At 33.8% G+C, this 16244-nt stretch overlaps 1 protein-coding gene across 1 annotated transcript; it reads left to right on the top strand.

Moving 5' to 3' along the window:
* Positions 1-933: 933 nt before the first annotated feature.
* Positions 934-2556, top strand: HELRODRAFT_165082 (hypothetical protein; the record flags this gene model as incomplete). The annotated part of the gene is made up of 3 exons (XM_009030974.1): positions 934-1030; positions 1540-1770; positions 2459-2556. The coding sequence occupies 3 exons, from the start codon at positions 934-936 to the stop codon at positions 2554-2556; spliced, it is 426 nt and encodes a 141-aa protein (XP_009029222.1).
* Positions 2557-16244: the final 13688 nt, after the last annotated feature.

Consider the following 16244-nt stretch of genomic DNA (forward strand, 5'->3'; position numbering starts at 1 on the left):
CTTTGCTTTTAGTGAGCCACTCTCTGCACTGATCTGTCCGAGCCAGTGCAACTTGACGTCTTGCATAGTTGTTCTTTCTAAGGAAAATTTTATGGTCATCAACAGACTTTGATTTTTGCCATTGCTTGTATGCAACTTTCTTTTCAGCTATTGCATTTTGTACACTGTCATTCCACCACCAAGTGTCCCGTTCATGCTAACGTTTGACTTGCGATTGGTGGTCTAACCGTGTGGCTACAATCTGTTGAAATTTTTCTCGATGAATATTGCTTTTCAGCTTCCACGTTTGATTCTCCGAGGCATTTGTTTAAACTTATGTTTTGACAGTTCGACAACCTGGTCTGCAACATGGAGTCTATGTTGGGCAACACATGATTCGCCAGGTATAACTTTGACATTTTTGAATAACCTTCGGTGTTGTTGCTTGACAGCGAAGAAATCAATTTGCGTGGCTGATGGTCCACTTTTGTATGTTATGAGATGTTCCAACCTCTTTCTAAAATATGTGTTCAGTAAACAAAACCCGTGACTTTCAGCAAACTCAAGGATGCGTTGCCATTTTCATTTCGTTCTCCATAGCCAAAACCGCCATGTACGTTGTCAAAACTATCTGTTTTCTCTCCAACGTGGCCATTGAGATCGCTTCCAATCAGGATTGTTTCAGATTTTGGTATTGTTGAGATGGTGTGAGAGAATGCAGCCCAGAAGTCGTTTTTCATCTTTTCTGATTCGCCTGTCTGTGGTGCGTATGCAGAAAAAATAATCAATGTTTGCTTTTCTATGCGAAGCTTGATCCACATGAGACGTGAACTAATCCTTTTAATATCCAGTACTTCTTGGGCTAGCGGTTCTCTGACAAATATTACAACACCATTTTTGGCAGTCTTTTGACCATTCCAGAATAGTTTATATTTTTTTTTTGTCTGAGTTGACATGACAGACACCATTCGATTTCCATCGGGTTTCCTGAAGGCAGCAGATGTCAATCCTTCTACGCTCGAGCATTTTTGCAATTTTCATGCTGCGGCCAGTCAGTGATCCAACAGAAAGCAATAAATAGAGGTTTATAAAATACACAGACACCTCCATAAGAAGAATGAGAAAATGAGAAAAAAAAAAGCAGTAAATAGAGATTTATAAAATACCCAAACACCTCCATAAGAAGAATGAGAAGATGAGAGAAAATCTTCTGGAGGTCTAGAAAGTTCAAGAAGGCTGTAACCATCAGGAGTAGCAAAAATAAGAGAGGGAGAGTAAGAGTCCTTGTGCCAAGTTTCAGTAAGACAAAAAATAAGGTAAGGAGGAAGAGCTTATTTGATGAATATAGAGCGATTTTCATTAATCGATCTCATGTTAATTTAAGTTCGTGTTTAACATAACAACATTTAAATAATGAGCGTAGATTAAAATTCATGTGCTAATATCTGATATGTGATAATAATTTAAATGTCCAAAAAACAATAATAATATGAAATAGTACTAAAAAAATTAAAAAATAAATACAATAATAATAACAACAACAATAAAAATAAACTACAGTACCATATCTATTACAAAATAATCGAATATATATAGATGCAACATGTATCTGTCTATCAATCCAACGTATAGTCCTCATCGCCGGTGCCTATGACCACCAATTTACCCATCCCACCATCCGTCACTTCATCCCGGCCGCCACCAATCCAACTTCACGACATCGTTCACTACAGATAAGCCTCGTAGCTACACCATCCTTGCCGACCCTAAAAACTATTAGAAATAAATGCAGTTAGTTGAGAATCTGTGCCAAAATCTTAGAATTATAGACGGTCATTCTCTTACCTAATTATTAACATAATGAAGTCTCAAGTGCAGAAAAACAAATATGTATAGACAGTGATTTTTTATTTGAACATTTTTAGATTAAAAATCAAATAGTGTCAGGCGTAATTTCAGTAAATTACTTTTAAAATAATCGTAAAAGTTGTAGTTAAAATTTTTTACTATCTTAAAATGCCGGGAAATAAAGGTAAAAAATAAAGGAGAATATAATATGAAATTGCCGTATTCTGGCTGTGTGAAATTTGCTAAAAGCAATTTAAGAAAAACTAAAAAATTTGGCTCAAACAGAAGAAATAAAGCTTCAAGTCGTGGAGATTTCTGGAAGTCTATTGAAAATCTGAAATGTTTTAGATAAAGTTGAGTTAAATTTTAATCAAGATAATTATAAAAAAAACAAAACAAGAAATACAAATTAAAGAATTAAATGAATATAATATATAATTATAATATATAATTCAATGTTTCTGATGTGATAAGACTTTGAAAAAATAAGAAGGAATTCAAAAATCCAGACAAGTTTCAATAATGTTTAAAAGTTATTCTATCAAAAATTTTGTAATGTAATGGAAAACTGTTGGAATTTTAAATATCATCCAAAATTTTAAAATGTAATTTTTAATAACGACTTGCTCAGGAAAGACAGAGAAGAAATTTACGCTCTGCTTGAAAATTAGAGAAAAAATAAGTCAATTTGATGATGCTGGAAAATTGATATTTAGAGATTCTTATTAGGACAACATGGAGAGCCTTCAAAAGACAAAATTTATAATAAACATTAATGAGAGTATGAGAGTTGTTCTAAAAATTAATGTACATCCTCAAAAACTTAAAATTTCTAAATCAGAAAAAGTGAAAATAAAGATTACATCAGATGTCACAGAGAAAAAAAAAGCAAAAATGGACAACAGATGATTATGAACAGGTAATTTTGGCCTACCAATCGGTAAAAGTGATAAACACATAAATGTAACTCAAAATACTTATGAAATATGGAGAAATAAAAATTCTAATAGTTTTCCTAATATTATTCCGAAAAAACTATTATGAATCAAAATAAGTTAAACACTTCTGAATTAGAAAATATAACAAATGAAGTAACTCCAATGGCTTAGATTCAGGATAAATTAATTAATGCTTCAGATGATCAAAACTTAGCAACACATCAATTAACCACAGAAGATCAATCTGCAGATGATAATGGAGTTAAAAAGATGATAAAAAAAATCAACAAAAAATGCTAGAGATCCAAAACATTGATATAGACAAAAGGAAAAATCGAAAAAAATTGTTAATTTTGAACAAATTTCAAAAGATCTAGTAATAGCAAATAAAACTATAAAACGACAAGAGCATCAAGTAATTCTAATTTAGCAGAAATAAACATGATGATTTATACAATAGCATTAGTTATAGGACCACATCAACTTGATAAAACTTCACTACGGAAAAAGAAAATTCAACAAATAATCAATAATAACAGGAAAGAACTTGCACTGGTTAATGAATTCAAGAAAAGGAACATCAGTCCAAACGTGAAGAAAAAGGTAAAGTAATTGTGAAAAAATTAAAAATGACATTAGATAGACTAGATAAAGTTCAAACTATGATAATAATAAAATTGCATGCAAAAGCTCAAAAATGAGACGATATAACAAACGCATTGATCAGTTCTTTCAAAGTAAAATGTTTAATAATAATAGAAAGTTTTTTATAGAAAAATCAAAAACCAGAAGCAAGAAATAAAAGATCCCCCCATCTTTGATAGACAGTTTCTATCAATCAATCTTCGTTTAGCGTCCAGAGACCCAGTTTTCCGAGGTAGGACATTGTTTTCTTTGCCATCAACTTTTTGTGCGAAAATAGGCGTTCAGTTGTATCTATTTTATTTAAATTTAGAGCTTTCATGTTTGTTTGCAACCAGGACTTCTTTGGACGGTCTTTGGGACGTGTGCCATGTACTTCAACATCTGCAAAAGAAGTTATGGCACTGTTTCCACTTCGTTTGACATGACCAAACCACCGCAAACGGTGTTGCCGGCATTCGTACTTTATATCATCTAAACCAGCACGACGCAGGATTTCGGTAGATTTGATGTGGTCATTCGTTGCATCCATCTGAGCATTTTCATGTCGGTTCGTTGAAGTTGTTGTTCCAGTTTAGTTGTCATTGGCCATGTTTCTGCATCATATAACAAGACCGGACGTATCACAGATTTCTAAAGTCTTGATCGTAGTGGTAGTGGGATGTCACGCCGCATCAATATAGAGGCAAGGAGATGCCATTTATTCCAGGCTGCACGTATGCGTGCTCGAACGTCAGCTTCGGCTGTTGCGGTACAATCTAGAACATCCCCTAAATATTGAAACGATGTGACTTTCTCTACTTTAATGGCTTCAAAAACATTGCTTTTTCGAATTTGTTGTTGTGGATTGATGCAAGCAGGACAAACAAAATTGGACACTTCACTTTAGATAAAGTACCAATTATTTTTAAACAATGGTTGTGACACCACTGGTTATACTGCTGACACTTGATTGAATTGTTACCTACACCAGCTTTACAAACTGAATAGTGCCATCGTCCAGTAGCTGTGGATTGGATGGGTTCACCAGTGTTCATTGCTTTGGTTTTGCTGATGTTGACTTTGAATCCATGATCGGCGAATTCCAATCTTCGAACATCTGTGCTGCATTCTGCTCAGACGTGGCTGTTAAAACGATATCATCAGCATATATTAGATTCCAAATGTCACCAGTACGTATCGGTTTTGTGATTTCTTCCATCGCAGTTATAAATAACAGTGGACTGAGAATTGAGCTTTGGTGAACTCCAACGCCGATGTCAAATGCATCTGTGTTTCCAACCGTTGTGCTGACGAGAGTCTTAGTATTCGTATACATTTCCATCACAAATCAAACAAGATATTCTGGAATGAGTTGTCGACGTAGACTCCACCCGATTGCTTCACGGGGAACTCGATCAAATGTGTGATATTTGTTGATGCGTTGCGAGGTACTTCTTTTGCAGTTACCGAAGGATGTGAATTGCATTAATTGTTGATTTCCCCGCAAGGAAACTAAATTGATAATTTCCGATTGAGATGTACGACGTTAATCTTCTCTCAATGATTTTCTCGACAATTTTCAGGGAATGTTCTAACAGACGTATACCCCGATATGATGAACAGTTCAGTGGATCACCTAGCCTTTGTATAGTCATGCGGAACTGTCATGCTATAGTTCAATTCTGTCGGCATTGAGCAATTTCTCCACACTTCACAGCAAAGTTTTAGTAACGTTTCGATACCTGCAGTACCAGATGCTTTGATAATGTTATTTGTGAGTCCAGAGAGCCCTGCTGCCTTTCCATCCTTCATAGCTTTCAGAGTTTCTGTAAGCTCCTCTACAGTGATGTCTGAAATCGGACCTTCGATGGGTGGAGCGTCAAAGTTGACATTGATGAAATTTGTTTCTTTTAACAGTCGGTTGAAGTATTCTCTCCACTGTAGCTTGATCTCATCTTGTTCAAAAACCATCTCATTTTTGTCGTTTTTGATACATGAGGCACCAACTACGTCTTTTTTCGAACGCTTTGATTGTTTTGTCATACGATACAGAACTTTAATTTGTTTACCTTTGCTTTTAGTGAGCCACTCTCTGCACTGATCTGTCCGAGCCAGTGCGACTTGACGTCTTGCATAGTTTTTCTTCTCCCCCAAAAAATTTTATGGTCATCAACAGACTTTGATTTTTGCCATTGCTTGTATGCAGCTTTTTTTTAGCTATTGCATTTTGTACACTGTCATTCCAACACCAAGTGTCCCGTTCATGCTGACGTTTTGTACCAGTTTTCTCATAAACTGTAGTTGCAGCGTTTATCAAGACGGTTTTGTATGTACTCCAATCTGTTGAAATTTTTCTCGATGAATATTGCTTTTCAGCATCCTCGTTTTGATTCTCCAAAGCATTTGTTTAGACTCATGTTTTGACAGTTCGACAAACAGGTCTGCTACAAGAAGTCTATGTTGGGCGACATTTTTGAATAGCTTTCGATGTTATTGCTTGACAGCGAAGAAATCAATTTGCGTGGCTGATGGTCCACTTTTGTATGTTATGAGATGTTCCAACCTCTTTCTAAAATATGTGTTCAGTAAACAAAACCCGTGACTTTCAGCAAACTCAAGAATTCGGTTGCCATCTTCATTCCGTTCTCCATAGCCAAAACCGCCATGTACGTTGTCAAAACCATCTGTTTTCTCTCCAACGTGGCCATTGAGATTGCCTCTAATCAGGATTGTTTCAGATTTTGGTATTGTTGAGATGGTGTGAGAGAACGCAGTCCAGAAGTCATTTTTCATCTCTTCTGATTCGCTTGTCTGTGGTGCGTATGCAGAAAAAATAATCATTTGGCAGACAGTTTCTGGAGATAGATTTTAAAAAATAATGTGGAGCATAAAAGATATGCTGACTGGATTAAAGTTATAAAAGAAAAATTTAACTACTTAGATGAAGTGAAAATGAATAGGTTTTAGCATTGAAGAAATCACTAAAGCTATTCAACAATCATCAAACTTGAAATCTCAGGATCAGTTAAAGTACAAAACTTTTGGATTAAAAAACTTCTTGCAGTATATGATGTGCTAACGCAAGTTTTAATTAAAAGACTAATTAATTAATTAAAAAATTAATTGAAGCCGCATCACTCATACCTGAATGGCTAACAGTGGGTATGACATTCCTTATGCCTAAAGGACCAGATACTAAAGACTCTAGTTAATATAGGTCAATAACGTGTTTTCCTACAATGTTTAAAATTCTCACTAGTGAATTCTCACCATCAAACAGAATATATGATTACTTGTATGTAAATGACTTATTTCCTCTAGAGCAAAAAGATGTGTAAAGTCTTCCAGTGGGTGTAAAAATCTATTATTGATAAATATGGCAATAATTCGAACAGCACTCAAAGGCCAAAAAAATTATGGATTCAAAAAATGATGACCATTTACAAAATCCCCAGTGTTGTCAGAAAATTTATTGAAGATTTTATGTTAAAATGGAAAACTAAAATGAGCCTTTACTATGATCAAGGTGTGTTGATGACAGAAACTATAAAAATTGTAAAAAAAATTTTTCAGAGAAACTCTCTTTCACCGTGGCTGTTTTGTATGTCTCTGTTTCTACTCATTCATATCTTCAGCTCGCAGAAGTTGGGATACGTAATATATAATGAATGTATAAGTCATGATCTAAAATTCTTCAGGCCTAACGATGACCCCCTCGATAATACGCTGACGATATTAAACAATTTCAGTCGTGATATTCAAATAAAATTTTGATTGGACAAATGTGCTACTCTAGTTGTTAGAGGGGGTACTGTAGTACGAAGCAGCGGTATAAATGTTGAGTTGTAGATGCAGAAGAAACGTATAGATACTTGGGAATGAAGAAAGCAGAAGGAACGCAACAGCCAATGAGGAAGGAACAATTTAAAAAAAATACTCTTGCAGGGTGAAATTGATTTTAACGACACAACTGAATGCAAAAAATAGTGATGGCTATCAACAATCTGGCAATCCCAGTCATAAACTACAGCTTTGGTAACATTGAATGGCGAAGATCAAAATTACAGCAGATTGACAGAAAAACAAAAAAAATTGCTGACTATAGGAGGAGCACATCATCCGAATGCTGATGTTGATCGACTGTATTTCAACAGAAATGAAGGGGGTAAAGGGCTGATAAGAATTGAATATTCTTTTGAAAAAGCATAAATAGACCTCAACGAGTACATTCTCAATATTCAAGATGGATTGATTGTAATAATTGCAAAAGATGAAAGTAAAAAGAAATATTCAATTTCTAAAGAAGTAAATAAAATTAAAAACTGTAATTTTATAGATAAACATGTAAGCAAAACAGAATTCAAAAAACTTTTAAAAGATTATCATGTAAAAAAGTACAAAGATAAACAACTACATAGTAAACCTTTTAAGAATGTAAATAAAAAATGAACAGATTTGATAAAAACATGTGAATGGTTAAGAAGTTCTGGATTGAAAATGGAAACGAAAGTTTTTTAATAGCTGCACAAGATCAGGCATTAAACACTAGATACTTTCAAAAACGAGTACTCAAACTGAATGTTGATGGCCTATGTAAAATGTGTTACAACATATTGAAAGCATTAGCCATGTGATCTCTGGATGTCCTGTACTGGCATCAACTGAATATACCAAGAGACACGATCGAGTTGCGAGCTATGGCAATTGATTGATAAGTAGATTTGTTGGATTAGAGACATGTATAGAATATTATAAGCACGAGCCGAAGAATATAACAAACTATATTAACAGTAAAATTTTATGGGTTGCACCAGTTATAACAGATAAAAGCAAACAGACCAGACATTATTGTCCAAGATAAAACCGAAAATATATGCCTATTGATAGACCGGGGCATATCGAACCAATTTTCCGTATTTAATTTTTATTAGTGCATTAAAACTTCTTGAAATAAATCATTATTATGTAAAAAAAATATGTCTATTACGTATCGCAAAAAATATATTCAATTCTGGCGTGTTTTTTTGACAATAGAAGGGCATATTTGCAAGCCTGTCATGGGGTTTAACTTATTCCGTTCATGGGCCTTGTTGCACCAAACACAGGGGCACGTTTAACCCGTATTTAATAACTGTTATCAAATATCACATACCTATTTTTTTTTTTATATTGGCTTCCGAAAGGTCGGCACGAATAAGTGAAATTTTTTATTATTTGTTTAACAATTGTGATAAACTTAATGACTCAAAGTTTATGGATGTCGTTCATGATTTCTATAATTCGGAGGAACTTAAACAAGGTAAAAAAAATGTTACTTTGTGATTTAGAGGAGTTAGAAAAAGAAAAATTCAAATCTTGTCCGCGTGGGTATAGTAAGCGAGACATCTTACTTTATATTATTGAATTGGTTAATCATTTTGTTAATATAAATGTCTCAAAACCAAAGCCAATATATGTTGCGGCCAATTTGAAGCGAATACCGGACGTTAATGTGGAATATTTTATTGGGTTGTTCAACGATAAATTGAAAGTCATGGAAAATAGTATTCATGAAAATAAACACCAGCTGATCAAATTAAAAAAAAGGACTTCGATTCGAGTCATGGTTCAAAAATTTCGGAGATGTACTCTGTTATTATTATTATCAGAAAAAACATGGGCGAAGACAAAATGTCCCCATGCCCGCGACACAAAATTAACTATAAAATTTTAACACATAAACAATGTACATGAATATATGTTAATATGTTCTGTTCATACATAAAGATCAAACTGTTTAAAATAAAAAACCTCTTTGTTTGTTTTTAATATAATTGTTTATTAAAGAAACGTTAATGGAAATATTAGAAGACACGCTAGTCGACAAAAAGCGAAAAGCATACACGTGCATGTTAGTCAAGTTAGCAATAATATAAGATTGTCTGAAACTATGGAAAGTCATAAATATATTGAATCATATATAATATACATATATATTATTTTAATACTTTCCCTTGTTTCAAAACATTTTATGACATTAGTCCCATATGTCCACACAGGAGTTTCAGTCTGACTCTGTCCAGTGGCTTTGTCATCACATCAGCGACTTGATCACTTGTTGAAATTTGTGTGATATCAACCGTTCCATCTTGAATTTTTTTCTCTAATAAAAAAGTTCTTCAAGTCAATGTGTTTTGTTCGCCGATGAAATTGTGGGTTCTGAGCTAATTTGACTGCAGCACTGTTGTCAACTTGCAAGATTGGCACATCTTTCAAATCAACTTGTAATGATTTGAATAATCTTTGAAGCCAAATTATTTCTTTGACAGCCTCTGTCACAGCGATGATCTCAGCCTCTGTTGTAGATGTCGCAACTATGGCCTGTCGTTGACTAATCCATGATATTATGCCTCCTGCATATATCACTGCAATACCTGTGGTCGAACGTCCAGTCTTTCTACAGCCTCCAAAATCTGAATCACTGAAACACTGTAAAACTCCTTTTGTACTGTCTGATCTGTACACAATGCTCTGATCAATTGTTCCTGCTAAGTATCTAAGCACTCGTTTTGCTTTTATTATATCTCCTGGTGTTGGGTTCTCGAGGGAGCGTGATAAATAGCTAATGCTGTACGCAATGTCTGGCATTGTACCTAACATCAGGTACATTAATGCTCCAACTAGCTGTCGAAAAGGGTATTCTGAACCTGCTATGTCTGATTGATTATTATCATTTTCTTTAAGCATTGGGGTGTGAACTGGTTTACATTCTTCAAATCTGAAAAGTTTAAGAATTTTCCTTGCATAACCAGATTGACAAACTTTTATGCTTCCATCCAATAGAGTTTCTATTTGAAGACCTAGAAAATATGTTGCAGGTTTAACTGTAACCTGAAATTTCAGCTTCAATTTTCCAATGAATAGATCTAAATCTTCTGTGTTGCTAGCGGCTACCAGTCCATCATCAACATACAATGCTAACATCATAATGTTTTCATTCTGTTTTTTAACATACAGACATGGATCCGCTTCACTCGACTTAAAGCCACATTTAAAAAGAAACTTGCCGAAGCATTGATTCCAACAACGAGTTGCTTGCTTTAGACCATACAGACTTTTGAGCAATCGACAAACTTTATTTGAGCCATCATTATATCCTTCTGGTTGTTTGATGTGGATCACTTCATCAAGTTCACCATACAGGAATGCAGTTGATACATCAAATTGAAGAAGATGCAGTTTTTCATTTGCTGCAATACTTAGTACAGAGCGAACTGTAGTCAACTTTACTACTGGACTAAACGTCTGATTGTAATCTACATTTTGTTGTTGTGAAAATCCTTTTGCCACAAGTCTTGCCTTGTATCTATCTACACTTCCATCTGGCAAGGTTTTTATTTTGTAAACCCATTTACATGGAATAACTTTAGCTCCTCTGGGTAGCTCACAAAGTTCCCAAGTTCTATTTTTGTTTAATGAATTAATAATGGTGCTGTTAGTCTTTGCGTGATTCCATGGCAGAATGTTTCGAACTTCTTCGTTGTCAAACTCACCCCCATTGTCACTCAAAAATTCTTTTACTTTATGACCTTGAGTCGCTGCTTGAGACAAAATATTTTGTAGTGCCTGTTTCACTTCATTTTTGTGTCTAAGAAAAGAAATGAACATCATTTTGCTGTAATGATCTTTGAAAACAACAAAATATCGTTTACTATTAAATGATTCTGTACTGAAAGGACCACAAACATCTGCTGATAGTAGTTCACCTGGTTTATTGGTTGCATTTCTCTTGCCAAGTTTTAACCGATGTGCTTTACCATAGAGACATGGTTCACACAAATCCTTGTCAAGATGAACTTTAATGTTTAACTCCTTTTCTATAACATTCTTTATGTGACGTTTATCTTGATGACCAAAACGTTCATGGTAGAGTTGCACTATTGAATTTTCACTGACTATATTCACTTCAGGCGGTGTATCTGGAGTTAATGAAATCAAGTTTGCCTCATACAAGGAACCATCTACTCGTCTTGTCCCTTGTACTACCACTCGGTTCTTTATACTGAGTTGACATTTGGTTGCTTAAGATTCAAACTTGCTGTTTTTTGAATTTTTATCTTGTGCGGCTAATATGGAAAACAGGTTTCTACCTATATTTGGAACATACCAGACATCTGAGAGTTTTATATACTGTTGTTTGTTATTTACTGTTGACAGCATATTTATTTCGCCTCTACCCACAGCAGCAAGAACTTCTTTTCCTGCAGCTTGAACAGAACATGGTGCGACAAACTTTTCAAAAGTAACAAAATTATCTGGATTGTTCGTTAGGTGCTTTGTTGCTCCATTGTCAATATACCTATTAGTGTTGTCTCTCAGTGTTTGATTACTGGCTGACGTGCACAAAACTACATTTGATGTCTTCAATCTTGCAATTTGGCCAGATACATCTACATCCGCTATCCAATTGAAATCGAAAAAATTGCTACAAACTTGGAACAGTTGGTCCTTAGTTGACGCTTCAAAATTTCTTTTTAATTCCTCCCAAACTTCAAACGCTGTGTTCTTGTCCATTATCTTTTGGTATGTATCTTCTGTGACTGCATTCGCAATTACTGATTTGGCATAACTGTTTGCCTTTCTAAACAGAACTGATTTATTTTTAAAATCTTTTGTCTGTTGCTCTGTTTGATTTCCTAGTAATTCTGGTTTTGACAACTTTCCATCAATCACATCAAGTGCGCCCTCATGGTAGTCCATGAAATCTCGGACACGACGTTTCCAAATGGGCCAATCGGCTGCGCAACTTAACTGTTTTATTTGAAGCTCTGAGTCCATTTTGAAGGAAAAAAAAATTGATGTTCTTGCTTCAACGATAGTTGGAAAAGTTCTTTTAGTCACGAATTGCAATCTCTTTCTTTTTTTTCAAAATAACTTTTTCTCTAAACAATTTATTAAGCGTTCTGGGCACACAACCTGTTTAAAATAAAAAACCTCTTTGTTTATTTTTAATATAATTGTTTATTAAAGAAACGTTAATTGAAATATTAGAAGACACGTTAGTCGACAAAAAGCGAAAAGCATACACGTGCAAGTTAGTCAAGTTAGCAATAATATAAGATTGTCTGAAACTATGGAAAGTCATAAATATATTGAAACATATAATATACATATATATTATTTCAATACAAAAAAAAACAAAAAAATTAATAAACAAAAATATAAGAGAATAACTTCGATTATTAATTCAATTTTATATATATATACGCAAACATTTCTTCATAAAAATTCCAATTTCAACCATTCATATATATCGTCCTCTCTTAAAGACAATCATGTCAAAACAAACATTTATACCATCATCCAAAATCTATAAACAGCACTCATACTTCAACTCCGCTCTCCAGTCGTATTTAAATTTAGCATTCATAAGAAAATCATCCAACTTTTTTTAAACTCATTCAAATCACTGCAATTAACAGCATCATCATTCAAATTATTCCAAATATTAATAGTTCTATTAAAATAATTTTTTCTTAAGTTCGTATGGAATGTCAATGCTGTTAGCCTCATCTCATGTCCTCTTGTTCGTCTGGTGGCTCTCAATTTTTCCGGCAAGCTTCGTTGGTCCTTTTCATTCAACATGTTAAACATCGTTATCTAATCACCTCTTATTCGTCTGTATTTTAGTGTTGGCAGTTGTAAAAATTTTAATCGGTCCTCATATTTCATTCCTTCACAGTTCTTGATCATCTTTGTCACCCTTTTCTGAACCTTTTCAATCGCTTCTGTTTCACGTATTGTCCATGGTGACCACACACTTGCTGCATACTCCAGCTGAGATCTAACTAAAGATTTATATAACAATATAAAAACATTTTTATCAATATCTTAAAAATTTCTGTTTATTAAACCCAACAATGAAAATGCCTTCTTAACATTGCAATGTATATGTTCAATAAATTTCAAAGATGTATCAAAAATAACACCCAAGTCTTTAATTTTATCAACAAAAAGTAATGGGTGTGAGCTTATTTTATAATCATAATTATTATCTGATACAGAACAACCAAACTTCATCACAACACATTTTTCTTTATTCAATTTAACATTATTCTGCACACACCACTCATTTAAATCATTCAATCCCCTCTGCAATACCACACTATGCCTATCTGAGTTCATAATTTTAAACAACTTTGTATCATCTGCATACATATACATCGCAACACCATTTACATCCTGAAACAAATAAAATAAATCATTAACATACATTAAAAACAAAATTGGCCCAAGCACACTACCCTGTGGAACTCCACTATTTACCTCACAATATCTTGACATACTATCATTCACTCTCACACGAAATGTTCTTCCATTCAGATAATTATAAACCCAAGCAACCAATTTGTCATTCAACCCACATTTGTTCAACTTAACCATTAATTTACTATGTGACACTCTATCAAATGCCTTTTCAAAATCAGTATATACTGCATTAATCCCATAACCTTTATCAACAGCCCTAGACCATTCATCCATCAATTTTAACAACTGCAGAACAGCTGATTTTCCCTTGACAAACCCAAACTGTTTTGTATTCAGCAAACCACTTTCAATCAAATGTGACATCAAAGCATCCTTTATTATAGACTCCATCAATTTACATGTTATGCATGTTAGTGCAACAGGTCTATAATTTTTAGCTTCCTTTTTATCTCCTTTTTTATAAATGGCTGTAACAATACTTTCTTTCCATACATTAGGTATGACTCCCCATTCAAAAGACCTATTAAATAATGAACTTAAGTAATCATAAATAGATTCTTTACATTCAAAAAATATCTTTGCACTAATGATATCAGATCCAGACGATTTACATACATTCAACAATTTCAGTTTATTGAAAACAACCTGTGGTTCAAAATCAATCACATTCATTAAATTAATTGTTTCTTCACACAAAACAGTTTCCTGTGTGCAATCATTATCCCCCTTACTAGTACTATAAAATGTGGTAAAAAAATCAGCCAAAACATTTGCTTTTTCACATTCATTTGTTACAACAATCTTATTTCCATCTTTATCAACCCCATACAAACTATCTATAGAAAACCTATCTTTTCTACTATTATTTACCTGTTTCCAAAATATCTTAGATTTAATTTTAACTAATTTTTCTTTGTGATGGCATGAGAGTAATTTGGGAAAAAGTTTTTACATCTGGATACCCATCCTGACGACAACCACCAGTTATAAGCGGTGGGCCTAGCCTTTTGCTCAAAAGCACGCAAGGCAGCGTGGATGCAGTTTTATGTCATGCCCAGGACAATTTAAAATGTTGAAACTAATTTTTATTATCATTACGAATAACAATATGAAACAATTATATATTTTCGTGAATAAAATGAGGAGCAAAATGTAATGCACCACAGAAGCAAATACAAATAAATAAATTTAATATAGAATTTAACATAAAAAAATAGAGGTTCATACCCTTGTAATTTTTTTGTTTTGTGGATACTGTGGGCACCTCAACTTCTTCTTTCAAGTAAGCCATTGAAGAGTTCAACCATTCCGTAAATTTACCAGAAGGTCTGCATTGTCTCGGCCTATCATCATCATCATCTTTTGGATCACTGACTGGCCGCAGAATGGAAATCAATATATCTTTTTATTTGTTAATCTGATATATAAATATAAATTCATTTCAATATATATATATTGTCTTTACTAAATTATATAATTAGATTACTGAAATAAAGTGTCAGAAAGAACACAACCATGTTTCAGAACCCGAAGAAATTGCAAAAGCGAAGGTTTTGAATGAAATGAAAAAGACTGCTATACTATCTTCTACGGCCAAACCGAGCCAAATATATGCAGATGCTTTATCGGGGTTAGATGAAGAAGACAGAGCAAATATAGGCCATAAAGATCACGTGACAAAAACAATTAGAAACCAACGCCGCAAAAATATTCCAATTGAACCATCCAATACAGAATTCGAAATACCAAAAGCTTGGCAGATGAGAGAAGGCAACGAAAATGTCATCATCTACGACAGTGGAGCCAATCCATTCAACCGGATAATTGTTTTTTCGACATTCGTGCAATTACAACAAATGGGAAGAAGTACTAGGTAGTTACATTTTATTTATTTAGGAAGAATGCGGCTTATTAAATTAATTAGTTACTTCGAAATTGAAGTTCCATCTGTAATTAAACCACTTCGCTTATTTTTGATATATATTAACTATTATATATTTGCAGATGGTTTATGGATGGCAATTTTAGTTTGTCTCCAAATATTTTTCACCAACTGTACTTTATTAGAGTTGCCTATCTTAACCATTATGTAACATGCGCCTATGCCCTAATGACATCAAGAAATCAGGCGTCATATGAAGAAGTTTTTAGGGCAATTAAAGATAAGGCGCAAGAACAAGGCTCCAACCACTGTTATGTTAGACTTCGAAATTGCCCCCAGACGTGCCTTACATGATATCTTCGGTGCAAACGTAGAAGTTGTAGGATGTTTTTTCCATTTGACACAGTCAACATGGAGAAAGGTATAGTTGCATGCTTTGTTAACTATTTTTAATCAATTGTCATTTTGCCTGTTTGAATGAAATTTTGCTATGGATTTTTTATTTTTTATTTATTTGTTATCTCAAATTCAGATAGCAGAGCTAGGTCTAACAACCATTTACAAAGAGAGGGATGATGTTAGACATTTTGTTGGCATGCTAGATGGCATTGCTTTCTTGCCAATAAACCGTTTGTATGATGCCCTCCAACACCTAGAAAGGAATATTCCAGATGTACCCGGACTAGAAAATCTTTTCATTTATTTCGATAAAACATATGGTAGAG

Source organism: Helobdella robusta (genome assembly GCF_000326865.2).
Source record: "Helobdella robusta unplaced genomic scaffold HELROscaffold_7, whole genome shotgun sequence".
In the NCBI taxonomy this organism is placed as follows: Eukaryota; Metazoa; Annelida; class Clitellata; order Rhynchobdellida; family Glossiphoniidae; genus Helobdella; species Helobdella robusta.